At 48.5% G+C, this 27,215-nt stretch overlaps 1 protein-coding gene across 1 annotated transcript in view; it reads right to left on the bottom strand.

The window, feature by feature from the left end:
* Positions 1-25,175, bottom strand: part of NXN (nucleoredoxin) — a 166,014-nt gene extending 140,839 nt beyond the window's left edge. Inside the window, exon 1 of the mRNA XM_062215800.1 lies at positions 24,768-25,175. Coding sequence (XP_062071784.1) covers positions 24,768-25,133 — 366 coding nt within the window. The 5' untranslated portion in view covers positions 25,134-25,175. The remainder of the gene's footprint in view (positions 1-24,767) is intronic.
* Between the last annotated feature and the right edge of the window lie 2,040 nt (positions 25,176-27,215).

The following is a 27,215-nucleotide window of genomic DNA, read 5'->3' as shown; positions in this document are numbered from 1 at the left end:
CAAGTTCAAGGTTAACAAGCGAAATTTTAAAACACACATCTATAAAACAAGGTGTCTTTAAACAGGGATGCACATAAAACAAGGCTACACATTGATCAACTGTGGAAAAATGCTGCGATCAGGAACTGGTGGGAACCTAGCCCAGCGTGTCCCCTGGGAGCAATGCTTCAGTGTCTAGTGTTTGTGGTGACTTAATACAACCGTGGTCTTGTAGACAGTAACCACAAGAAAAAAGAGAGAGAAGATAATTGCTACAGCTCAGGTGTAACACGGAGCCCAGAGCTGCCACTGGCAGCAAAAAGGGCGAGACTCAGAGGCAGGCACCTGCCTGGAAGCTCCACTGTGAGGATTCTTCCCTGCCAGAGCAAAGCTGCAAAGAGCCCAGAATGGGAACAGAGGGGCTGAAGGACTGGCTTTGGGAGTTGGCAGGAATGGGTGAAAATCCAATTATTTAACCTTTGTGTTTACTGTCCTCGTGTACAATCAGGAGTGATAAACAGTGCAGCCACCCTCCCCTGTCTTGGAGGATAAGCTCCAAGACCCCCAGGGGATGCCTGAAACAGCAGGCAGTATAGTCCCAAGCCCTGTGTACACTGCATTAGTCCTATGTGCCCTGGAGCACTGTCATAGTACCAAAGCTTCTGTCCTTGCATGTGTTATGCCTTGGGTCTCCTCTGCACCACTACTGTTGCACTTTGGGGCTATGATGATATAAAAGGGGGGGGGTACTTAGGGGCCAGTGTTTTAGCACAGTGGGCTAAGCTGCTTGAGATGCCAGCATCCCATCTGGTGGTGCTGGTTTTGAGTCCCAGCTGCTACTCTTCCAATCTAGCTCCCTAGCTCCCTGCCAATGCACCTGGGAAAGCAGAAGATGGCAACTGCACCCATGTGGGAGACCCAGATGAAGTTCCTGCTCCTGGCTTTGGTCTGGCCCAGCCCTGGCCGATGAGGACATTTGGGGAGTGAACCAGCAGATGGAAGAACTCTCTCTCTCTCTCTCTCTCTCTCTCTGTTACTCTGCCTTTCAAGTAAATAAATGTTGTAACAATAAAGGTTACTTAAGCACAGGCACTGTAATACTGTGTGGCTACTAAGTAGCAAACGGTAGGTAGTATATACAGTGTGGACTTGGTGGACAACGGGCTGGCTCATGTTCAAGGTGGAACACAGCAGGATAGCGAGGTTTTGTCACACTACTCAAAACAATATAAAATGTATGATAGTTTAATTCTGGAATTTTCCATTAAATTTCTCAGATTGTGCTGACTCTAGGTAACCAAAATCACATAAATGGAAACAGTGGGTAAAGGATGACTTCCGCAGGTTGGAATGAAGATCCAATGAGATAACACATGAAACGCACTTAACAAGGTGGTCCCTGGAACCTAGTCAGGGCTCGGCAAGTAGAAGCAGCTATTCACAATGTTCGGGACACTCTAGCCAAGGAGATGGCTCATCAGCTCCCTCAAGTACAGATGAAGGAACACAACCCCACTCACCAGAAGCAGGACAAATTACTGCAGATGTAGCACCAACCCCTTCTGGGTACCATCTTTAACAAATTTCTGAAAGGGGTCAACCTTCTCAGAATTTCATCTGATCCAGCAGTAAGCTTGTCAGGACTCATCAGCCAGGTACAGCCTTATTGACCTATATACTTAGTTCCCACTGCCCTCTGATGAGCTTCAATTATCAGTGCACAGAGAAGTCACACCTCCCGGGTGACCACTGTAAGAAGCCAAAGGGGAGGGAAATGACAGTGCACAGGGACTGGGGGACTCCACGCTGCACCTTCAAACCGCAAATCAATAGGGAGACCTGCACTGGGTTTCAGGAAGTATGAGCGAATTTAAAAAAGTTCGTGGAAATGGAATTCATTTTTGGTGCAAAAAAGTAATTTTAAATCCATGCATAGTTTTTGCATGATACACATGGTCCATGAACTTTATGAAGGTCTCTCATTTGCAAATTTCAAACTGTTTTTTGCACCAAAACAAATGTTTTCTGCAAGCTTTCTCTTTTAAAACTTTGAGAGGCTAGGAGACAGACAGATGGAAAGAGCTCTCATCCTCCAGTTTACTCCCCAGACGCCCACAATGGCTGGAGCAGGGCCAGGCCAAGGGTGGGAGCCAGGAACTCAATTCAGATCTCCCACATGGGTGGCAGGGACCCAACTACTTGAGCCACCACCGCTGCCTCCCACGGTGTGCAACAGCAGGAAGCTGGATTTGGGAGTGAAAGCCAACACTAGAACCTGGGTACTCCTATTCTAGACATGAGTGTCTAATCTGCGTCTCGTCAGTGAGGCCGAACGCGCGGCCCATCCACAGACTTGCTGAGGTTCCCTTGTATTTGAAAGCACACCAAGAGGACTCATGAGTAAGAACTGTCATAAAAATGATGCCCGCTCCAAAGTTTCAGAACCCAGCAGCCCCCTCCAGGACAAGTATATGTCTCAGGGCTGTCCCACTCTTTTTGTTTTCCTCCTACTCCAGCTCCTACCTTCCTGCTCAGGTTGAAATGGCCTCAATCAAAGCAACACAGTGGATTCCCGCGGCATCAGGGCTGAGCTCAGGGCTCGGGTCAGAGCTACCCTTCAAACCCACAGGGAAGGGCACTGACTGCCTGAATCCCGAGCCTCCTCTCCCTTCCCTCATGGCCCAACAGGAAAACAATACAGCGGCCGTGGAGTCATCTCAATGGAATCTCTCCTCCACACTTAGGAGCCCCCTCAGCCCAGCCTCACAAATGAAGCACCTGGCTCTTTTTAAATTCCCTCTTTACGCTGCACATCTTTCAGCCCTGATAATCCCCTTCTTAAGAGCTCTGTGCTGTTGTGCGGTGAGGTAACGTGTTTGTTTTTTCAGCATGAGTTACAGCCACTTGAGGCTTTCCGCATAGGAGGTCTGACCTGAGTCCCCCGCCTGACCCCAGGAAAAGGGCTCTGCTCTCAGGAACAGGCTCCTGGGACCGGGAAGCAGCCCTGCTTTCTAGCGGCCAGGACACATAAACTTACGTGGGAAAATGAAGGCTGTGGCATTTCCCGCTTTTCAGCATGCTTATCTCTCTTTCCTATGAGCAAAATCTGGCACTGTCGTACGGACACCGGTTGGACCTTTCTTGCAGGGTTGCTGGGAAGAATGCCAAGAAACATCTCTGAGCCTGCACTAAGGACGCCGAGAACTCAGAGGCTGGTCGGCCATGTGGCTGCCTCCTCCAGGCCTCGGCTTTCCTAGCTGTAAGGAAAAGGGTTGCTACGTGATCCTCAACACCCTCTCCAGTGTAACATTCGATGACCACGCTGCCCAACTGATACCATCAGGGCATTTGTTTAATTATGACGACAGCACCAGTATTAGGAAGAATCCGGGTGTGGTTTTACTTGAGGCTCATCTGTCTGTGTGGAGTTCCCTTCCTCCTTTATTTATTTGAAAGGCAGAGTTACAGAGAAGCAGAGGCAAACAGAAAGAGAGATTGTCCATCCACTGGTTCACTCCCCAAATGGCTGCAATGGCCACAGCTGGGCCCATCCGAATCCAGGATCCAGGAGCTTCTTCCAGGTCTCCCACATGAGTTTAAGGGCCCAAGCACTTGGGCCATCTTCTGCTGCTTTCCCAGGACATAGCAGAGAGCTGGATCAAAAGTGGAGCAGCCTGGCCAGCGCCGCAGCTCACTAGGCTAATCCTCTGCCTTGCGGCGCCGGCACACCGGGTTCTAGTCCCGGTTGGGGCACCGGATTCTGTCCCGGTTGCCCCTCTTCCAGGCCAGCTCTCTGCTGTGGAGACCAGGAGAAGCACCTGGCTCCTGCCATCGGATCAGCGCGGTGCGCCGGCCACAGCGCACCAACCACGGTGGCCACTGGAGGGTGAACCAACGGCAAAGGAAGACCTTTCTCTCTGTCTCTCTCTCTCACTGTCCACTCTGCCTGTCAAAAAAAAAAAAAGTGGAGCAGCCGGGACTCAAACCCATATGGGATGCTGGCACTGCAGGCAGTGGCTTTTACTCACTTGGCCACTGCGCAGGCCCCTCCCTTCCTCTTTCTACCTGAACGCCAGCAACCCTTCAAATCTCATGGCCAAGCCATTCATTCTTTCTTTCCATAAAGTGTTGAGCCAAATATGCATTACTAAGAGGTGCCAGGTGTAGCGAGTAGGAAGGACATGGTGGTGAAGAGCACAGGGTGCCCGCCCTAGGAACCTTTCCAGCCCAGAATGGCAGGGATCAGCCCCTGACCAGTGACCACACACCAAGGACTGCACTATCATTCAGCATCTCAGACCTCCAGAGCAACCCTGACGAGGTAGGCACTATTATCATTCCCATCTTACAGACAGAGAGGCTGAGGTTCAGAAAGATTAACTTGCCCAAGGTGTCTAAGCTAGATAGTGAGAGAAATGACCCTGAACCACGTCATGCAGCAGAGACAGGCAGACCTGTCTGCCCAGGTCACAGGATTCTCAGTTCTCAGGACTCCTGCTGGCAACCCTCTCCCTACCAGAACCACTACACTAGCATGATAGAGGCTCGAAGTTTATATATGTATTTCCTGCCTTATCTCACCTGCTAAAGGACGATGCCTTTGAGAGCAGGGATTTTGTCATTTAAGTCTTTGCATGCTGACACTGCCTGAGGCAAATGAAATGCTCAGAAAACATGTGACTGACCCAGGCTTAGCAGTGCCCACACAGAGCAGTGAAAAATAAAAACTTGATGGTTGTAATATGAGCACATGCCGTGTGAGAAATCCAGCTTGGGCGCTTCTTAGGCCCTGTCACCACTCCCTCAATATTACACAGCCGTGGAAAACCCCTGGAGAAATGTCATTTCCTTTATTTGACAAACAGAAAGAAACCATTAGGCCAGAGTATCCTCTTTTTTAAAAAGATTGATTATTTATTTGAAAGAGCTACAGAGAGAGAGAGAGAGAGAGAGAGAGAGAGAGAGAGAGAGAAATCGATCTTCCATCCACTGGTTTACTCCCCAAATGGTCACAATGGCCGGGGCTGCACCAGGCCAAACCAGGAGCCTGGAACTCTATCCAGGTCTCCCATGCAGGTACAGAGGTTCAAGCCCTCCAGCCATTTTCTGCTGCTTTCCCAGGCGCATTAGCAGGAAGCTGGATCGGAAGTAGTGCAGCCAGGACTCAAAGCAGTGTTCATTTGGGATGATAGCATCATAGTCATCAGCTTGACCCTCTGCACCACAATGCGGGCCCCCAGAGTATCTTCTTCATGCTCTAAGGAAGCAAATAGAAAATGCATTCCTGCAACCTGGCCCAAGATAAAGTCCTTTGGTTTGAGTGTGGGCTCCTTGGTATAGAAAGCATCTGTTTCTTATCTTGTGGCATGTCTGGAATCCAGACCTTCTCTCTTTCCAAGCAAACCCAGGAGAGACCACTATCACCTTGCAAACATACAACTGCAATCCACTTCCCGGAGTCTTCAGATACGAAATCACACCTCTAAGTCAGCATCACCCAGAATGCAATTTTCTTAAAGATCTACCAAAGGAACCTTTGCTTTCTTCATAAAGGTAGAAATGTTCCCACTGCGCGTGGACAGCCTGTGACTCATCAGTTTTCCAACATACATCATCGTCTCTCCATCCATACTTACACTCAACAGGATCAGATGAGCTTTCTCCTTCTCAACTTTCCCCTTCATTCCCACAGGTTATTTATATCTGGAATATCTTTCTTGCTTAATCCACTGGACTCTCCTCCCCCTCGTTTGTAAAGATCACTTTCAAGCTGCTCTCTCCATAAAGTTTTTTTTTATAGTAGGTGCCTGCCAGCTGCTCCTCCCCACCCCTCCTCCTTGGTTCTTTGCTCAGGAAGACACCGTGATGAGCAAGGCTGCTCGTCTTCAGGAAATGCTACACTGCTACCTAGATCAAAACCGGGAGAAAAACCCTGCACTAAAACAAAGCGTTCAGAAACGAGATGCCAGCTCTTTCAGACAAGAACCGCATTATTTTCTTCAAATGGATTCATGTTTTTACTACAAAAGTGATTACATGCAGAACATCTGGAAATCGGACACCCACCACCCATAGATGCCACCTCCCTAACATGACAATAGTCAATCTGGAGTACTGACTTCAAGTTTTCTTATCCCGGGATTCCTGCACAGGTAGGGCACGGAACTGGCTCACTGTTATTGACAGCTTTACAGAATACTGTCATGAAGGTAAGAGGAAGTAAGGTAAGCACCGTAGTTTTCTCACCTATTAAGATACACATTCAATCTAAATCTACGACTAACTCAGAAAATACTCTGATTTCTAAACTGACACTACTTCCCTTTCCATTCTTTCTTATTTATTTATTTATTTATTTGAAAGGCAGAGTTATATAGACGCAGAAGCAGAGAGAGTGAGAGTGAGAGAGAGGTTTTCCATCCGCTGGTTCACTCCCCAGATGGCTGCGATGACCAGAGCTGCAGCGATCAGAAGCCAGGAGCCAGGAGCTTCTTCCAGGTCTCCCACGCGAGTGCAGGGGCCAAAGGACTTGGGCCATCTTCTACTGCCTTCCCAGGCCATAGAAGAGAGCTGGATCAGAAGTGGAGCAGCCGGGTCTCGAACCAGTGCCTATATGGGATGCCAGCACTGCAGGCAGTGGCTTTACCCGCTACGCCACTGCGCCGGCCCCCTCTTTCCCTTCTTAAGTCTCTTCTTTAAGGTTTACTAGGTCTTTGAAGAGTTTATCTTCCATAATTTCTATTATCTATTTATCTACTTTTTAAACATCCCCAGAGCAACCATTGATTTTTCACAGATGAACTGCTTACATGAACCCATAACCAAATGAGTTGTGAGTTTTCTTAGTTTCCCCACACAGGAGAGAATAAACAATGTTCAGGGAAAAGTTCAGTATAAGATTAAGTAAGAAGATTTTTTAATTTTTATTTATTTGAGAGGCAGAGAGACAGAAACAGAAAGCTCCCATCTACTGGCTGACTACCCAAACACCTGAAACCAGGAATTCAGTCATGTGGGCTATCACCGCTGCCTCCCAGGGTGTGCATTAGCAGGAAGCTGGAGGCAGGAGCCAGAGGCAGGTATCAAACCCAGCTACGACAGGGAGACATGGGCATCTTAACCACTAGGCTAAACATCTGCCCCAACACAGATAACTGATGTCATGTTTTATATTTTTCTCAAAGCAGTAGATTCAGCCAAGGCATCAGTTTTTCTAAGTGAAACAAGTCACTCTGAACAACTCTAAGGAGCTCACAATCTAGAACAATTAGCTCTAACCACCTAATAAAATGAAGAACCTCATCATATACTGAAAATAACAATTCCTTAGTTTATCTTTTTCATAACTTTGGATTTCAGGGGTGGAGGATTCTCTAAAAAAAAAAAAAAAGTAGCACATATTAGTTAATAAAAACCTATACTAAATACAAGTAGCCTAACACTAATCACCACAGAAGACAGCACAATACAAATGCCCAGCGCGGGGAGGCCCTCTGTCCCTGTACAACTCTGAATCCACTCGGAAGGGAAGACCGACAGCCTCAGAGAATGAACCTCTTTCTTTCTTTCTTTCTTTTTTTTTTTTTTTTTTTTTGACAGGCAGAGTGGACAGTGAGAGAGAGAGAGAGAAAGGTCTTCCTTTGCCGTTGGTTCACCCTCCAATGGCCGCCGCGGTAGGCGCGCTGCGACCGGCACACCGCGCTGATCCGAAGGCAGGAGCCAGGTGCTTATCCTGGTCTCCCATGGGGTGCAGGGCCCAAGCACTGGAGCCATCCTCCACTGCACTCCCTGGCCACAGCAGAGAGCTGGCCTGAAAGAGGGGCAACCGGGACAGAATCCGGCACCCCGACCAGGACTAGAACCCAGTGTGCCGGCACCGCAAGGTGGAGGATTAGCCTAGTGAGCCGCGGCGCCGGCTGAGAATGAACCTCTTAATGTATCCACACGGCAGGCTGAGCAGTGGGAACGTCACAGGCTGTCTTCTCACTGCTCCATGTCAGTGCGAGAGGGGCCCCTCCTGCAAACAGGAACCTGCTTTAAAGGTCTCCTTAGCCTGCACACTGAAGGAGTGCGGCAGACTGAGCTGTGTCATTCTAAGGCTAGCGGTGGCCTGTAGAATTCTGTTCCTTGTCTCTAGGTGTGGAGGGTCATTACCAAGGCAGACAGTCCTCACCTTATCATAGAGACATACAGTGACATTTTAAGCCTTTACCCACTTGTGACAGAAAAAGCAGCACCTAGGGCTGGCATTTTTGCAATGCCGACATCCCATATCCTGCTAATGTGCCTGGGAAAGCAGCAGAAGATGATCCAAGTTCTTGGGGCCCTCCATCCTTGTGGGAGACCCAGATGGAGTTCCAGGCTCCTGGCTGCATCCTGGCCTAGCCCCAACCGTTGAAACCATTTGGGGAGTAAAATAGTGGATGGGAGATTTCTCTCTCTGTCATTCTGATTTTCAAATCAATCAAATATATATATATGTATGTATGTATGTGTGTGTGTGTGTGTATCTATATATATAGCAGCACCTATCAGGGAAGCCAAGAATATTTTTCTTTTTTTTTTTTTTTTTTTTTTTTTTGACAGGCAGAGTGGATAGTGAGAGAGAGAGACAGAGAGAAAGGTCTTCCTTTTTGCCCTTGGTTCACTCTCCAATGGCCGCTATGGCCGGCGCATCGCGCTGATCCGAAGCCAGGAGCCAGGTGCTTCTCCTGGTCTCCCATGCGGTGCAGGGCCCAAGGACCTGGGCCATCCTCCACTGTCTTCCCGGGCCATAGCAAAGAGCTGGCCTGGAAGAGGGGCAACCGGGATAGAATCCGGCGCTCCGACCAGGACTAGAACCCGGTGTGCCGGCGCCGCAAGGTGGAGGATTAGTCTGTTAAGCCATGGCGCCAGCCAGAAGCCAAGAATATTAACAAGATTCATTGAAAAGTCTGTGTAACACAGGTGCGTGCATTCACACAGATGGATGTGCTCACAGATGTTTAAAACCCTCTGGAGAGATACACAAGCAAGTGATCAAGATAGTTATTTTCAGGGAGGCAAACTATGGTCCACAGCGGAAGGGAGACTTTTCCCTGCACATCTTTCCTTTCACTTGAATTTTGTTTAATGTACTGCCTTCCCAGAAAATAAAAGGAACTGCAAATGCTGGACCTACTTCTGTAAACTATATTTAAGCATAAACATTTATATATGCAGTATATGCATGTTTTTCTGGAAAGAAGTACAAGACACTATTAACAGTGGGTATTTTTGGAAAGAGGGTTATTTTTACCATTAAAAAATGAAATGGAAAAAAAGCTACTATGTGAGAAAATAGTGTATTAGCAATATGCTGAGCAAAGGCATATAAGTGGCTTTTCATAGAAGCAGTGGTGTAGGCAGTAAAGGCATAATCTCTGCTGGGTACCCAGACAGACAAACCACATTCGCCTGGTAGCTATTGGCTCTGGCAAAACAGACTGGCTGATCTCAGGGAAAAGTCACAGTCTGAGCCTTCGCAGGAAGGCTGCTTCAGAAAGCACTGCAGAGTGAAACTGTGCCACCAGTCCCTGCAAATTAATACTTTCATAAATCCAAATGAAAGACAATATGTTCAAGGGGCATTAAGTAGTATTTTACTCTTAAGAACACTTGTACAAGCTTAAAGCAATGCAGCTAAGGGTTGAAGCCAGGGGCCTTCTACAAATTTAGGAAACCGATTTCCCCCCAGGAAAGTGTTTTAAGGCATTTAATTCCAATTCATCCTCATGCCTAACGTTTGAACCGTCAGAATTCTTAGGTGCCAAACCGCAATGTGTGTAAGAGATTCGTGTGTAATCTCAAATGGGCAAAGCCTTGGATAAGAAAACAAATCCATTTCAAAATAAGGTAATTTTTTCAAAATAAAGTCACACATTAAGAAAAACAAACATCTCTGCCTAAGGATACTGGATTGCTTTGTAGCTAGTAACTCTCTATGGCGAATTTTAAAACAAAATGCCACAGTTAATTAGCCAGCAGGGTTCTTGTCCTGCATCCGATGGGGGAGGGGGAATGACATTAAGAAAAAGATACCCTCAGGCTCTATTAGCGGCCTAATGAGACATGGGGGAAGGGGGTTTAGGGGTAGGAGATAGAGCAGTCAATATTGCCACATGGGGGCCGTGCTGAGACTTAAGCTGCTGCTGCAGTGCCGTGCCTGCGTGCCTGCATCCCATATGGGTGCCGGTCCCAGCTGGTCCTCTTAGGATCCAGCTCCCTGCTAATGCGCCTGAGAAATCAGCAGAGGATGGCCAAGCACTTGGGTCTCTGCACCCACGTGGGAGACCCAGATGAAGTTCCAGGCTCCTGGCTTCAGCCTGGCCCAGTTTCAACAAATCCGGCCATTTGGGGAGTGCGCCAGTGGATGGAAGATCTCTCTTCCTCTCTCTCTGTAAGTCTTCAAATAAATAAATAAATCTTCATTATATTTGTCATATATATATGTCATATATATATATTTGTCATATATTTATCATATATATGTGACAAATAGAGGATGCTCAACTACATACCGTCAGGCGAAACTGGACACTGTGCTGTCCAGCTGACAGAGTGAGTCTCTTCCATCAAGGTAGAACTACAACCAAGAGGGACAAACAGGCCGCAAGATTACTTAACCATTGTCTATGATTTCACAACAGCAACCAACAGGTAAAAGGAACTTCAATTTCCAGAAGAGCAGAAAAGGGGAGATACTGCAAACTACCAACTGGTGAATTTGACAGCAACCCTTAAACAGACTCTACAGCATTTATTATGATTACTAAACACACATTTAGAAAACGAATCAATCAGGGCCAGTGCTGTGGCACAGCAGGTAAAGCCACCGCCTGCAGTGCCGGCATCCCATATGGGCACCAGTTCAAGTCCTGGCTGCTCCTCTTCCAATCCAGCTCTCTGTTATGGCCTAGGAAAGCAGTGGAAGATGGCCCGAGTCCTTGGGCCCCTGCAACTGCATGGGAGACCCAGAGGAAGCTCCTGGCTCCTGGCTCAGATCGGCCCAGCTCCAATTGTGGCTGATTGGGAAGTGAACCAGCAGATGGAAGACCTCTCTCTCTCTCTCTCTGCCTCTCCTTCTCTCTGTGTATAACTCTTTCAACTAAATAAATAGATATTTAAAAAAAGAAAAAGAAGCAATCAATTATAAGTGAGCATGCACCCATCAAACACAAGTAATTTCAGACCACTGTTTAGCCTGGAGGAGCTCTCCAGTGGGGTGCCATGGGTGGGACTTCCTCCCCAGATTTAGTCAACATTTTTGTCAACTGCCTAATAAAAGTCTAGAATGGATCACACAATTCAACCACATCAGCATCCAAAGACTTCAACAGACTATGAAAATTGATCAAATCTAAAAAAAATTCCTAAAAGTGCTAATTATGAGATTTTAGATTAAATCTCTATTGCTCAGGTATATGATTGGGGCCTACAGTGTGATTGTCAGAAAGGGTACTGTAATCTCAGTCTGCCTCGGTAAGATCTGGAACAAAGGAGGGTATGCATCGCTTGCTCTTTGTGTGTGAGGCAACCCAGTCTGGGGGCTAGTCTGCAGGAGAGGTCTCAGGCAAACCTGGAAAGGCAGGGCTCAGACACAGGCACATCACAGAAATGGCTTAAGGACCAGGGAATCTCACACTCCTGCAATTCTTCGAAGAGAGGATGGGCACAGACTGGATGACCACCTGCTGGGCACATTCCCCACAGTAACCCACCCTGATTTCCCTTGAGGAACCTCCCCTTCCAGATGCTCAGCCCACCTGGTGTGTGACCCTAGCCTCTGGCTACACAGCTGTGGGTGTGACTCAGGGTTGTCCCAGGTTGACCAAGCTAGCCTCCAGGGCTGCTGGTGGCTCTCACAGCAGCGAGAAAACCATCCTGCCAGAGGTCAGGGCTCACACAGATACAACATAGCAGAGATGAGGAAAGGCAACCCAGGCTGGGGTCAGCAGTTGAGGCACCCAGGTCTAAAGGCAACCTGAGGAGCTGGCGCTGTGGTGTAGCGGGTTAAGCCTCCACCTGCAGCACTGGCATCCCATATGGGCGCTGGTTCATGTCCTGGCTGCTCCTCTTCCGATCCAGCTCTCTGATATGGCCTGAGAAAGCGGTGGAAGATGACCCAAGTCCTTGAGCACCTGCACTCATGTGGAAGACTCAGAAGAAGCTCCTGGCTCCTGGCTTCAGATTTGGCCAGTTCCAGCCATTATGGCTACTTGGGGAGTGCACCAGCCGACGGAAGACCTTTCTCTCTGTCTCTCCCTCTCTCTGTCTATAACTCTGCCTCTCAAATAAAAATAAAATCTTTAAAAAAAAAAAAGTAAAATAAATAAATAAAGGCAACCTGAGCCAAGACTTCTCAGCTACCTGCAGCCAGGAGGACCCTTCTAACCCAGGAGTCAGTATCCTGCAGACCTAGATAACGGGGAGGCATGGACAAGAGAAATTCAGGACTATGCCGAAATGGTAAACAGAGAAAGCTTAAGTAAAAGGGAACAACAAGGAAACTGTGAGGGAATGTGTGGGGGGGAACTGCAAGTTAAAAAAGACCCTCTTCACCGCAGGTTAAGAGGCAGAGCTGCCAAATGTAATGTGTGGTTCTTACCTGGACTGAAACAAACCTACTGTGAAAAAAAATTACAAGACTTACAGGGACATTTCAACATCGACGGGATATTTTGATATAAAAGAATTACTGTGGGGATGGCACTGTGGCTTGGTAGGTTAAGCCTCCACATGTGGCACTGGCATCCCCATATGAGAGCCGGTTCAAATCCTGGCTGCTCCTCTTCCCATCCAGCTCTCTGTTAGTAGCCTAGAAAATCAGAGGAAGATGGCCCAAGTGCTTGGGCCTCTGAACCCATGTGGGAGACCCAGAAGAAGCTTCTGGCTCCTGGTTTCAGCTCTGGCCCAGCTCTTGTCATTGCAACCATTTGGGGAATGAACCAGAAGATGGAAGACCTCTCTCTCTCTTTCTCTTTCTCTCTCTGCCTCTCTGTAACTCTTTCAAATAAATAAACCTTTTAAAAAAGAATTACTATTTATTTTAGATATGACATAATGCTGTGCTTCTATTTATTTTCAAATTTTTATTTATTTTATTTGAAAGACAGAGACTGACAGAAAGAGAGAGTGCCCATCTGCTGATTCACTACCAAAATGCCTGCAGCATCTGGGGCTGATGTTGGGAGCCCAGAACTCAATCCAGGCCTCACACGTGGATGACAGAGACCCAACTCCTTAAGTCATCATGTGCTGCCTCCCAGGGTTCACATTAGCAGGAAGCTAGAAATGGAAGCAGAACTGGGACTTGAGCCCAGACACTCAGATATGGATGTAAGCATCAAACTAGCAATCTTAACCACTAGGCCAAATATCCACCCCTGTGGTAATGTTGTAATAGAGTTACTTCATGAAATGTTTATGAAGAAAATGATAGAGGCCAATGTTGTAGCAAAACAGGTTATGCCACCACCTGTGACACTGGCATTCCATGTAGGTGCTGATTCAAGTCCTGGCTGTTCCACTTTTGATCCAGCTCCCTGCTAATGGCCTGGGAAAAGCAGCAGAAGATGGCCCAAGTGTTTGGGCCCCTGCTCCCAGCCAGGAGACTCAGATGAAGATCTTGTATCTTGGTTTTGGCCTGGCTTAGCCTGTGGCAGTTGCAGCCATGTGGGGAGTGAACCTGCAGAAGGAAGATCTCTCTCTCTCTCTGCCTCTCCCTTTTTCTCTGCAACTCTGACTTTCAAATAAATAAATCAATCTTTTTAAATAAACTGGGATTGTCTCCAAAATAATCTAGGGAGTAGGAAGGGGAGTGGGTATCCATGAGTTGGTGACTATTGGATCTGGGAGGGTGCACAGAGACAGACTGTACTATTTCCCCACTGTGTGATGTTTAAAGTCTTCTATAGTTGGAAGTTCAAAAATAAATAAATGGCAGGAGAGAGATGCACAAACCAGTGTCTCTCCTGTACCTTCCCTTAGCTCAAAAGAGAGTACGAGTGCATCCAGTAACGCTGAGCAGCCGGTTAATAGAGACGGCCTGGAATTATCCACACACGAGGAGAGGAATAATAACGAATAATAACTGCTGTCCTACTAGGAAACTGAAGAGAAACAAGGCGTACTAGTTCGGTTTTTGTTACTGTCATGAAATACCTGAGGTTGGCTAATTTAGAAAGAAAAGGTTTATTCTGGCTCACAGTCCTGGTCCAAAGTCGAGGGTCCCATCTGGTGAGGCGTTCCTGTTGGCAGGGTCCACAGTGGCACGGGGCACCGCATGGTGAGAAACAGACAGTGTGTCTGTGTGTCTCTTGTGGTCTCCCTTCTCACAAAGCCACCAGGATTCAATCATGGGCCTGGCCTGGACAACCTGATCTAATCCTAATCAGCTTCCAAAGATCCCACCACTGAACCATACCCTCTTAATATCTCCCAGTGCAGATCAAATTTCAGCACATGAAGCCTTGGGGACACATTCAAACGACACCCAAACCAAAGCACCAAGCTACACGGTAGATCCCAGATGCAAAGAACTAGCTATGGGGATGGGTGCCCCAGTAAAGGAGCTGCTTGAGACACCAGCTTCCCATATCAAAGGATCAGGGTTTGAGTCCCAGCTGCACTCCAGGCTCCAGCTTCCTGAGAAAGCATGCCCTGGGAGGCAGACGGTGATGACTACCCGTGCGGGAGATCTTGTTTAAGTTCCTGGATCCTGGCTTTGGCCTGGCTCAGCCTTGGCTTTAAATATTAAAATAAAAATCTCTGGCTTTAGGGGCCAGCGCCGTGGCTCACTTGGTTAATCCTCCGCCTGCAGCGCCAGCATCCCATATGGGTGCCGGGTTCTAGTCTCGGTTGCTCCTCTTCCAGTCCAGCTCTCTGCTGTGGCCTGGGAAGGCAGTGGAGGATGGCCCAAGTGCTTGGGCCCCTGCACCCCCATGGGAGACCAGGAAGAAGCACCTGGCTCCTGGTTTGGATCAGCATAGTTCCGGCTGTAGCGGCCATTTGGGGGTGAACCAAGGGAAGGAAGATCTTTCTCTCTGTGTGTCTCTCTCTCACTGTCTAACTCTGTCAAATAATAATAATAATAATAATAATAATAAACCTCTGGCTTCAAAATAAAATTTTTTTAAAGTCTTAATAAATATTCATATAAAATAATACAGTATGTTTTTAAAAATTTATTTATTTATTTGAAAGGCAGAGTTACAGATAGAGAGGCAAAGACAAAGAGAGAGAGAGAGAGAGAGATCCTCCATCCACTGTTTCACTCCCCAAATGGAGACACTGGCCAGGAATGGGCCAGACTAAAACCAGGAGCTTGGAACTGTGCAGAGGCCCAAGGACTTGCACCATCCTCCACTGCTTTCTCAGGCGCATTCGCAGGCAGCTGGATTGTAAGTGGAGTAGGTGGGACTCAAACCAGCACCCAAATGGGATCCCAGCACTGCAAGCAGCGGCTGACCCCACTGGGCCACAACATCAGCTCCTAATGGAGTATTTCAAAGATCCCTTGGTAATAATGATTTTTAAAGTTGCATTGAAGCACATGAGTACTTCAAAAAGTTGATGGAAAATCTGTATTATCAAAAAGCTATGAATGGGTTTCCATTTTTTACATGAAAATAAACTTCTCTTTTACTTCCTTTCTTCCAGAAACTTTTTGAGGCCCCCTCCTATATGCTTAAAACTGAAAAAATGCTGCACTCACACGTACAGTCACACCCCTTTGGAGCAGTGAGGGTCGCAGCATGATTTTCCCTACTGCACGTTGTTCCGCACAATCTTTATATTTTACATCAAACCCTGAGAAATGAGTAACAGATGAGGCAGCTGTGCTGAGAGCCACACTACGATCAAAAGAAAACTGTCTTGACCCGATCGTGTTTAAAGGGGAAAAAAGGCAACATCTTCGAACTTTAAACAGACCAAATCCATTCATATTTTTATTCCAAGGATATTGACCAAAAAAGACAAATAAAACACTGCAGAACTGATGCATCTGGATAAAATTCTCCTAGGAAAACAAAGAGAAAACCTGATCCCTTAGACGGCAAAATTCACCACACCCTGTTTTGTGACTATTCAATAGCGATCCAAGATAAAAGCTTCGTGAACCGTAGAAATATGACTTGAATGTATCTGTAATTGGTGTCTACATTGAAATACTCCAACGGGGAGCTGGGGAGGAGATGATAGATTTCATGGAAAGGAATGTTGAATGTTAAGCTGAGATCGCTTTTGAAAAAGGATTTTCTGACGTGTAGTTCATACAAAAATACATTGTATATGTGACCCAAGAGTTATGACCAGCAAGCGGTAGAGAATTTATGCTTGCTTTTAATCACAGATGCCACAGAACAAAAGTTTCCATTACAGCGCTTCACTCCGGAATAAGAGCACTCGGGAACGTTCAATTACCTTACTTCTTCCTTGTCATAAAGCAGAAGGCACATGTTTGAGATTTCACTGGAAGTCAGAACAGCAGTTTCTGAAAACCTCATAAAAGGCAGGACTGATTTAGTCCTCGGATCTCGGCGGGATACCTGAAGTTCAATTTTGTCTCGGGAACAAAAGCACTAAAACAGCCTGCAGGCTTTGCATAGGATGAAGGGGAGTTGGGGGCACTTCCCAGGCTGAACTAAAAAAAGCGGAATCATTAAAAAGACCCTTAGAAACCATCACCACGCAAAGGCAGCAACAGAAAAGTTCTGGCTCTCCTGTCTGCCAGGCAACAGCACATGTTTTAAGCAGTTTAACTCCCTCTATCTTATTTCAGAGCGTTCTATGCACACCGAGAGTGAATCCAGACCCAAAGCCGTTTACTGAAGGGAACTTAGCTCCCTCCTCTTCCGTGGGGAATGTTTGATGTGAACATTTTTTAAGATATAGTTTCACGAGCAGAAAAGACCGAGTCTGAACTTAAGGGAGTTCAGCCAAACTCTTTCATCCGGCACTGTGACCCTGATCTATTAATCGGTTCTCTTTGCTTCATTCTCTGACTCCAGCATGCTTTGAACAGTTAAAACGCTTAATATCTGCCGATGACTGGTTGCTGGAAGATGTAATATGCATGCATTTTGAATTCCTTGAAAGAACGATGCTAGAGAAGCGCACACTAGTTATGAAATATAAAAGCATGGGATGAGAGGTCTGCATATGAAACTATTTTAAGCTATTTGACATTTCAGAAATGGAGAGTCAAGAACACAGAATTACAGTGCAACACAGATGCGCAGGAAGCTACCGGGACTCTCCCAGCTGGGACATTCATTTGCTCAGTTAAGTGTTCTTTAAAATATTCATTAACACACAAAAACAAAAACACCCACAAACTGCACAAAGGATATAAAATTAATACAGTTCAGTTAAGGCCCAACTCTAATATTAAATGCTGAAATCAAACTAAGTAACCGTGAAGGTGCATATTTCAATTCACGTGATTTGGAAACGCCTGTGTTTTCCAGTTAACCAATCTAAAATCGCAGGCCTGTTTTCTGCGACACTATCTAATTTCTCAGTACCTCAACCCTGATCCCCTTCCCTTTCTGGTTGGTTTCTGTCCTAAAGGAACTGAAAGTCTAACAAAACAGAAAAAATAATTGTTTTCAAAAATTGGTGCACAGAATCTAGGGAAGCTCACAGAAGAGTCCTACCTAGAGGGAAAAGAGAGGGACGTCTCTTAGAACGGGGACACCAGGGCTGTGTGCAGAAGCTGTAAACCCAGCCAGATGGGCAAAAAAACAGAATACTACACGTTCCAGAAATCCAAGTTCAGTGGAGCCCAGTAGCACAGTGGGGAGACGAGGCTGGAGAAGAGTCAGGACCACCCTCCAGTCAGGACCACCACAAAGGCTATGAAGAGTCCTAAAGAATTCTTCAGCAGGAGAATGACCAAGATCTGGGCTGTGTCTCTGCACTTGTCATTCCATTCTACAGACAGCTCTGGGCACTCATCTCTCACTGCTGCGGCACAAGGTGAGTGCAGAGATGGAGAGGAGGCACTGAGAGAGGCTGAGCTTGACGTAACAGCTGCATTCAAGCTTGGGATCAATGGACTCACCTCAAAGAATGGGATAGAGGGCAGTCGGTACTCTGTCCACCCACGTGAGGGATCACACGTGACTGAAGCTGCACACTAGTTACATGAAGTAGGACCACAAAACAGTGTGACTGCTGGGAAATTTTAAAAATACATAGTGACAGACAATTTGAGAAGCTCTGGCCTAGAGAACCATTTCAAGGGGTCAGGATTGGAAGCAGAGAGCCCCAGGAGATGGACATTGGTCGGCAGTAGTCCAGAGGAAACCTGAACTCAAGCAGTGACAGCAGGAATGAAGAGATGGGAGGGAGGCAAGAGCTATCAAGGAGGTCAAGTCAACAAGACTCCGTGCCTTTAGGATGTGAGGGGTGGAAGAGAATCAAGGATGGCTCCTGGGACCCAAGGACTCTTATTTACTCTGAAAATAATGGCAAGTTATAAAACACCACTCTTCAAGGGCTTCATGAAAGTCAGAATTTGCAAAAAGATTCTAAATCCATGGCCGGTATTCACTGCCTTTTAATAAGCATAATGGTAAATTAATGAAATACAGGAAAACTAAGCACCCTGGTGGTTAACACCACACACCACTGGGAATTCAGATCATAGAGAAAGAAAACACATCCTATGCCAAGTCTATATTCCCGTCCTGAAATGAAATCAGGCAGTCAAGAGCCCATCTAGCTCTGAACAGGACAGCTGGAGCCCTGGAACCCCAATCCCCATAAGAAAAAAAGAAAGCCCCCAAGGGACCTGTTCACCTCCCACCCCAGCTGTACACAACACAAAGCCTCCTTTCTCAAATCTATGCAGACATTAAAACAAGGACTCCCACTGAAAAGAAAAGTGATAAAAAGAGGGTGGAAGTTAAAAACAAGTCAATCCACAACCCTAACTTCAAAACCGATTGCTTTCCTTTGTACCCTGGCTCCCATCCCACCCACCAAGATCATGAGACACATCTATGAGCAAGTGCTGTGGACAGCTAGGGCCTGAGCTGCTAACTGGAAGCCAAGTGTCAATTCCCCCATGGCTACATGTCTGAAAAACCCTATCCAATGGATTCCATAGCCCATAGCCGGGAAGGGAGGTGGGCCCATTCATGTGAGACGTAGGGGTTTTACTATCCAGAGACCCCCCCACCATCCATTTCCCACATGAAAGAACAGCAAACTTTCATCCTCCAGCTGCCCAGATTTGAACAGCCAAATTCAGCTCAAGACATGCCGAAGAGCTTTGGCATGCCACGAAGTGACCACCAAGTACGTACTCTCTCTCAGGAAGGGTGCCTGATTGCTGATCATCTTTATGTTGTCAGCCTTTATCATGCCCATGTGTCACTGATCAGTAGTCTTGGGTTTCACTAGTAAACATAAAAATGGAGCTCAACAAGTATCAATAATCTTCCAGAACTTCAGGGGATACTATTATTTTCCATTCATTTGCTTTTGTTGTTTCATTCTTTCCGATTTGAACCCCTTTCAATGACTTTGTATGCTTATAAGTCATTGCTCTGAGAAGTTAAAAATGGGGCACTGGCACCATGGCTAGAACCACTGTGGCTCTAACTGTGGTGGGTTAAGCTACTACCTGGGATGCCAGCATCCTATATGAGCGCCAGTCTGAGTCCCAGCTACTCCACTTCCAAACCAACTCCCTGCTAATGTGCCTGGGAAAGCAGCGGAAGATGGCCTGAGTACCTGAGCCACTGCCACCCACTTGGGAGCCCCAGATGGAATTCCATGCTGCTGGCTTCCACTTGGCCCAGTTGTTGTGGCCATTTAGAGAGTGAACCAGTGGATGGAAGATCTGTGTGTGTGTGTCTATGTGTGTGTGTGTGTCTCCCTCTATCAAACTCTGCCTTTCAAATAAATTTAAATATATACATACACCTCATGGGAGTTGGTATTTAGCACAGTGGTTAAGATGCTGCAAACAATGCCCTCATTGTGAGTCAGAAGTCCTGGATTCAAGTTCTGGCTCCACTTCTGATCCAGCTTCTTGCTACTGTGCACTGGGAAGATGGCAGGTAATAGCTCAAGGACTTAGGTCTCTGCCACTCACATAGAAGATCCAAATGGAGTTCCAGACCCCTGGCTTCCACTTGGCTCATTCCCAGCTGCTGCAGGCCTTTGGGAAGTGAACCAGCAGATAGGAGAGAAAGAGAGCACTTATCTTCAAGAGTGAGATCTTCCCACATGGGTGGCAGGGGCCCAAGCACTTGGACCATTATCTGCTGTTTCCCAACATGCATTAGTGGAAAGTTGGATTGGAAACAGAAGAGTTGAATCTTGAACTGGCACTCTGGTATGGGATGTGAGAGTTGCAAGAAACTTAACCCATTGTGCCACAACATCTACCCCACATCTAATTTTTGTTTTGTTATTTATTTATTTATTTATTTGAGAGGCAGAGTTACAGAGAGAGACAGAGAGAAAGGTAGAGAAAAGTCTTCCATCACTGGTTCACTCCCCAAATGGCCACAATGGCCAGAGCTGGGCCGATCTAAACCCAGGAGCCAGGGGCTTCTTCTGGGTCTCCCACAGAGGTGCAGAGGCCCAAGGACTTAGGCCATCCTCTACTGCTTTCCTAGGCCATAGTAGAGAGCTGGATTGGAAGTGGAACAGCCAGGACTCTAATCAGCTCCCACATGCTGGCACTGCTAGAGGTGACTTTACCCACTATACTACAGTGCCAGCCCCTGGAAAAAAACATTTTTTTAAAAGATTTATTTTTATATATTATTGAAAGGCAGAGTTACAGAGAGGCAGAGGCAGAGAGACAGAGAGAGAGAGAGAGAGAGAGAGAGAGAGAGAGTCTTCTATCCACTGGTCCACTCCCCAAGTGGCCACAATGGCCAGAGCTGGACAGATCCAAAGCCAGGAACCAGGAGCTTCTTCTGGGTATCCCAGGTGGGTGCAGAGGCCCAAGGACTTGGGCCATCCTCTGCTGCTTTCCCAGGCCATAGCAGAGAGCTGCATAGGAAGTGGAGCAGCCAGGACATGAACCGGTGCCCATATGGATGCCAGCACTAGAGCTGGCCCACACCTAATTTTTAAAGCTGGTTGTTTTTTTTTTTTTTGTTTTTTTGTTTTTTTTTTTTTTTTTGCCATCTTTTGTCACCTTAAAAGTGAATAGAAGAAAAGACGCAGTGATCTGCTAGCATCCTGGAAACCACTGTCTTATTGGCGTAGTATTTGGATTTGAGGAAGCTTGAGAGAGACGGAGTTCTAAGACCAAGGGGACACCAAATCTTGTTCTACCCAAAGAGCCTACAAAGGGACGCAGATGAATTCTAGGCCAAGTCTCTGATTTGACATGAACCAAAAGAACCACCCAGAGCAGCCACACAGGGTGGCTGGAAGATGCACCCTCCCCTCCTGGCTGCAGCATGTAGACCAGGGATACTGGACCAAACCCCAGACTCTGCCACTTGCCCTCCCCAACATTCTCTTGCCCTTTTCTATCACTTGGGAAGTTCTAAGACCAAGCCAGAGCCCAATAAACCCATCCAGAGGGAAGCTACTGCTCTGTACCCTTTGATGTCAACACACTCACCCCAACCAAATGTTTCACATCAGGCACCAGGCCAGGCAAAGCTGAGACCTGTGGCTTTCAAACCAAAACCAGGCTCACCTCTAAAATGCCGACATAGACCCTGGAGACAGACTCTCTGGTTTCAGCAACTGAGTAACTTACACTGACCTGAAGGAACAACCAAATCCTAAAAGACCAGATCTTCACCACCTTGCAACTCTTTGTCACATTCTCTCTCTTCAGCAACTGTGAATAACATCTACCAAGCTACTTATTAAAACAAGTCTAACTGCCTGAACTTCAGGATTACAGGCTTCCTGGCATAAGTGCTCTTACAAATGCACTCAAAGTTCTACTATCATCTAATTACAATTTCTATACAGCTGTGTGATAATGTGTGCGTGCTGGAAGCCAAAAAAAGAAAAAAAAAGTTTCAATGACTTTAGTACCTACCGCTGAAACAAGCAGAAACAGGACAATCTTCCATAATTTAAAAAAAGATACTGGAATTATTTATTTTTTTCCTCACAGCTCCAATCAAGGTGAGAGGAGCCAGGCAAAATGCAGACTTAGCATATATGGTCATCCCCAGACTTTCTTACTCTGTAAAGCAGAAATTAATAAAAGAAGAAGAAGAAAAAAAAGACATACCACACAGCATTTTCTTTCCCCACCATAATTTTTCAATTTTCTTTAGAGAAATGCCAGCCAATAACTAATTAGAACCATATCCTTCGTTATCCCAATGGGAAGAAGTACACAAATGGTTTGAGAGAACAAATGTTAATGAGAACTTTAAAAAGTAATCTGGATCTTTGCTTTTCCTTCAGTTGTAAAACAAAATTCCCTTCTTTAAAGTTATTTTTATAGATGGTGAAAAAACAGAGTCTGTCCACAAGGAGTGAAGTGTTCATCCATCCGGGGCCCTGCACTGGGGGTGCTCCGACTTCTCACTGTTCTTAAGGTGAAATTGGCATCACAAACTCACAGACTCCTATCCACTCCAATGTGGAACAAGAGAGCCCCAAACTGCCAGTTACAGAAAAGGAACGCGCTGTTTCCTCTGTGTTTCCCTTCCAGAGCGTGGATATGGCTTTTGTAACTTCCAAGAGTATGTTTTCCATAGCAAGCACAGTGGAAGCTTTTCACCCTGGGCACACCCCTGGGCGTGTTTCTGAGATCTGGAGTCACCTGTTCAGGAACATCGAGGGGCAGAAGCCACCTCAAAAACTGACCAGTTTTAGGGAACAAAGTGAACCGTAGGATGTGAGTCAGAAACATTCTGTGCAAAATATAAGATATCTCAGAAGCCCCGGCACCAAGGTTGAGGCACGTTCGGCACTCTACACTGTATTTTCGAATGAGTCTGCGCTGTGTCATCCAGTCTCTTCCTAGCTAGCGGTACTGGCAGGTCCAGGCTAGGACCACGCAACACTTCTTTGCATACAAAGGGACCTGCCAGGGCACAGAGAAGCAGGCATGTGCTACTTTGTATCGAATATTTCCCTTTTTCTGAAAAAGCTTTAAACATTTGCAAAACATCTCAATTTGCTCCATATTCTAACTATTCAGCCAATTCATTCCCCTTCTGTACAAAGCACAATAGGCCTTAGGCTGCAACATTTTACCATCGTTGTATGTTTTCAAAAGCTAGAAATTATTTGCATTGCCCAATAAGAACATCATTTTAAACAGATTTTTGGCCACAACAGAAACTCGCCATTACATTGAAAAAAATTTTTTCTATACTCAAAAGGATCATAAAACAACCACCACATAAAATTTGCATATTTGGAAACAGAAAGTACTAGCCATGTATATTCATACCCTATCACACATATAAATCAAACATGGATAGAATAATCTAAGAAGTGGTGAAAATGCCAAGTCCTGCCTCTGTGTGGTTAGGGAACCCATGTTTTTGCCACGTTAAATACACAAACTCTATCTGTTCCACTGTATTTCATACTTTAAATCCCACTTCGGTAACTTTCCCCGCTTAGGGATGGGTGATTTACTCGAGACATTTGGGGTCCCAGCATAAGCCTTTTGCTCTCACTAAATCTAAATCATGCTTCCCAACAAGATCCACACCCGTAAAAGAAACACATGGCATGTGTTACCATCCTCCCCAGGGGAAGCTAAACGCCCGAGCAGCCCTTCTGTCCACTCCATAAACTGAGACCCCCTCAGACACGGAAGGGTCTGGATTCACACCCCTGCCTCGGGCACACTCCTGAAGCAAGCCCGCTCCAAACCCTTTTCTGTTTCTATGCGTGACAAACACCCCTGGGTTTGTTTTATTAAACCAGACATCTTCATCCAACAGACGCACTCAGAAACCCAAACTAATTTCAGCAGCAAACCGGGAGGACGGAGAAGTTGACAGCGAAGCATAAATCTCCCCAAATCCCCGTTCCTCCAGCCCTGCTGCACCTATGGGATCAGCCCAGCAGTTCACGCGAAGCACGCCAAGACAACGGCGGCCCACCGCGAAAGTGAGGGCGGCAAGTGCCTGGGAGCGAGCTGGACAGTCAGACAATGAAAAGCTCCCCGGTGGCCCCTAACTCAGCCGGGGTGGGGGTAGCAGCGGGAGGAGGAAGAAGCGAGACGGGGCGAGCTCCCTCCTCGCCCCGGGCCACCCCCGGCGGCTGCCTGCCCACGGCAGGGTTGGGGGCGGTCTGACCTCGGCCTCGGCTTCCAGGTCCCCAGTCCCAAGGGGAGGGGCCCCCAGGAAAACAGATTTCTTGGGGAAAGAAAGGAAACTTCCTGGTTCGGGCATTGTGGGTAGGGGGCTAGCGCCCTCCCCCACCCACTACGAGGATCCGCAGAGTCAAGGGGTCGAGAGAGGGGCCCCTCCCGGCACCTCTACTGGGGGGGGGGGCTGGCGGCGGGGGACCCCCGGGTCGGAGCCCCCAGCACGGCCGCCCCCTCGATGAGGGGGACGTGAGCCCGGGCCTGGGGCGGCGGGGGGGCCGAGAGGTGTCAAAGTTGGGCAGCGCGGGCGCAACCCGGCCCCGCGCCCCGCGGAGTTGCCGCGGGAGCCCCCAGCCCGCAGGGGTGCGGGGACGCGGCGCGGGCGCAGAGAGCAGCCGGCGGGGAGGCGGGCGCCACGCCGGAGGCTGGGGCCCGGCTCCCGGGAGTGCGGCCCGAGGCCGGGGGCGCCGGCGAGGCCCGCGCCGCTCACCTTTCTGTGCTTCTCCTTGTAGGGCAGCGCCAGCCACGGCATGTCCCGCACGAAGTCCTGCCACTGCCGCTGGTCCTGGTCTGAGGACACGAAGACGATCTCCAGGCGGCTCCGCGGCTCGGGCTCCGCGGCCGCGCCGGCCCCCGGCCCCGGCCCGGCCCCCGGCCCGGCCGCCGCGTCGCCCCTCAGGCGGCCGTAGAAGGCGGCCAGGCTGGCGCTGAGCTGCGCGCAGGGGGCGCTCAGGCTGCAGCCGAAGTAGAGCCCGAGCAGCGAGATGCCGCGGGCGCCCAGCGAGTGCACGTCCACCTCTTCGCCGCCGCCCGTCACCAGCTTCTCGCCGAGCAGCTCCTCCAGGAAGCCCGACATCCTGGCCCACCGCAGCCCGGGCACGCGGGCGGCAGGCGGCGGCGATCGCGCTCCCTCAGTCCGCGCGGCGGGCGGAGGCGGCGGCGGCGGCGGCGGCGGCGGCGGCGGGCGCGAGGGAACGCAGAGCCCCGCCCCCTTGGGCCCGCCCACGCCACGCCCCCTCCGTGGCCGGCCCGGGGCCGCGGTCCCCGGGGCAGGGTCTGCCGCAGCTGGCTCTGGGGCGGCCGGCCGGGCTCCCTCGGTCAGGCCGAAGTGCGCGGGGAAGCCGCCCCGAGTACAGACCTGACGGGCACGGCTCCCCTCTGACAGGAATGCCCGGGACCTGAGCGATGAAAGGACCTGGACTTGGCCCTCTTTTCCCCGCGTCTACGCTCCCTTGCCCGGCCCTTAATTCCCCCCCACACACACACACACCACCACCACCACAACCACACTTCCCCAAGGATTCCCCCCAGCCCCGCACTCGAGTTTTGCACGCTTTCTCCTAGTTCCTTTCCCTCCGCTCCCCAGCCCAAAGCCTGAGGCCACTTTGGACCCCACTGAATATCTCCCCCCCACACACACCTCTCTCTCTCTCTCTGTCTCTCTGTCTCTCTCTCTCTGTCTCTCTCTCTCTCTTTGCTGGTCAGGCTGGGTCATACTGCCAGTTATTTCTCTGTGCATGTATGTCTTGTGCTCTCTGTTGTACGTGGTTTGGAGGATGCCACATCTTGCACTAGGGTACTTCAAAAAGTTCGTGGAAACTGAAAAAATAAGTTTATTTTGGTGCAAAAATGTCGGGAATCCAGGCATAGCTGGGGTCTTCCAAAACTTCCCCGGGGGGTGGTGGTGGTGGTGGTGGTGGTGGTGTTTATCCTAGAAGGTAAGACTCCAGCTTCCCACATCAGAGTACCTGGGATCCATACTCAGCTCCGGTCCAGATTCCATCTTCCTGCTCAGGCAAAGCCTGGGAGGCAGCAGTGATGGCTCCAGTAACTGGCTCCCTGCCACCTCGTGGAACAGCTCAGTTAAGTTCCTGGCTCCCACGGGGCATTTGGAGAGTGAACCAGCAGATGGGCGCTCTCTCGGTCTCTCCAGTCAACAAACCTTGTTTTAACTTCATGGAAAAATGTGTGTTATGAAAAAACTAGGCATGGATTTCCAAAGAATTTCGTACCAAAATCACTGTATCCACTTTAATTAATTCCGTTTTCCCATGAACTTTTGGAAGCGCCCTCCTGTTCGCTGTGGGTCTTTTAACAGGGTGCTGGGCACAGCAGGAGCAGAATCCGGACCGTCTGTGGGTTGCTCGCGGGTAGCCATGTAGGATTTCAGCAGCTTGCTCCCACCCCCCAGGGACTCTCTTCCATCTCCACAAACCGGGCCGGCAGAGGCTGTGGCATCTCTAACTCGGGGCTGGCTGCTCTCCTAACTCAGCTCCAATGCTGCTGTCAAGTTTGTAGCTAGCTGAGAAAAATTCTAGGGAAGTGTGTGTGCGCGCACCAGCTGGCAACACGCGCCTGGCGCTTAGGGAGAACCCCGACTGAACAGGTGGTCTGTGGCACGTCTTCGCCCCTCCCCCACAGACACTCAAAAAGCTGAACACAACGCCCACCCAAAGTCGGTGTGGATCAGCTCAGATACCAACACCGGGTGAAAGCAAAAACAAACAAAAACCGAGTCCCCATCAGTGCTTGGGAAGGTATTTCTTGGGCATCTACTGCCATCTAAAGGAAAGAGTGAGGGAAAAAACCAGGCCTACCAGAGCCCAACCTGAGAGCAAATGCCTGCCGCTGGTGGAGCCAGGCACACACAACAGCTCTCCCCACACACACACACTTCCCAGGCTCCTTTCTGCCTGTAACTTGGCATAAAGATAAAAAGTCGTAGGCCCGGCACTGTGGCATAGTGGATTAAGCCACTGCCTGCGGTGCTGGCATCCCACATGGGCACCGGTTCGAGTCCTGGCTGCTGCACTTCCAATCCAGCTCTCTGCTATGGCCTGGGAAAACAGTGGAAGATGACCCAAGTCCTTGGGCCCCTGCACCCACATGGGAGACCGGAAGAAGCTCCTGGCTCCTGGCTTCAGATTGGTGCAGCTCC

This window comes from Lepus europaeus, chromosome 18 (genome assembly GCF_033115175.1).
Source record: "Lepus europaeus isolate LE1 chromosome 18, mLepTim1.pri, whole genome shotgun sequence".
NCBI classification, from domain to species: Eukaryota; Metazoa; Chordata; class Mammalia; order Lagomorpha; family Leporidae; genus Lepus; species Lepus europaeus.
Note: the sequence above shows the minus strand (reverse complement) of the source record. Positions and strands in the feature narration are given on the sequence as shown.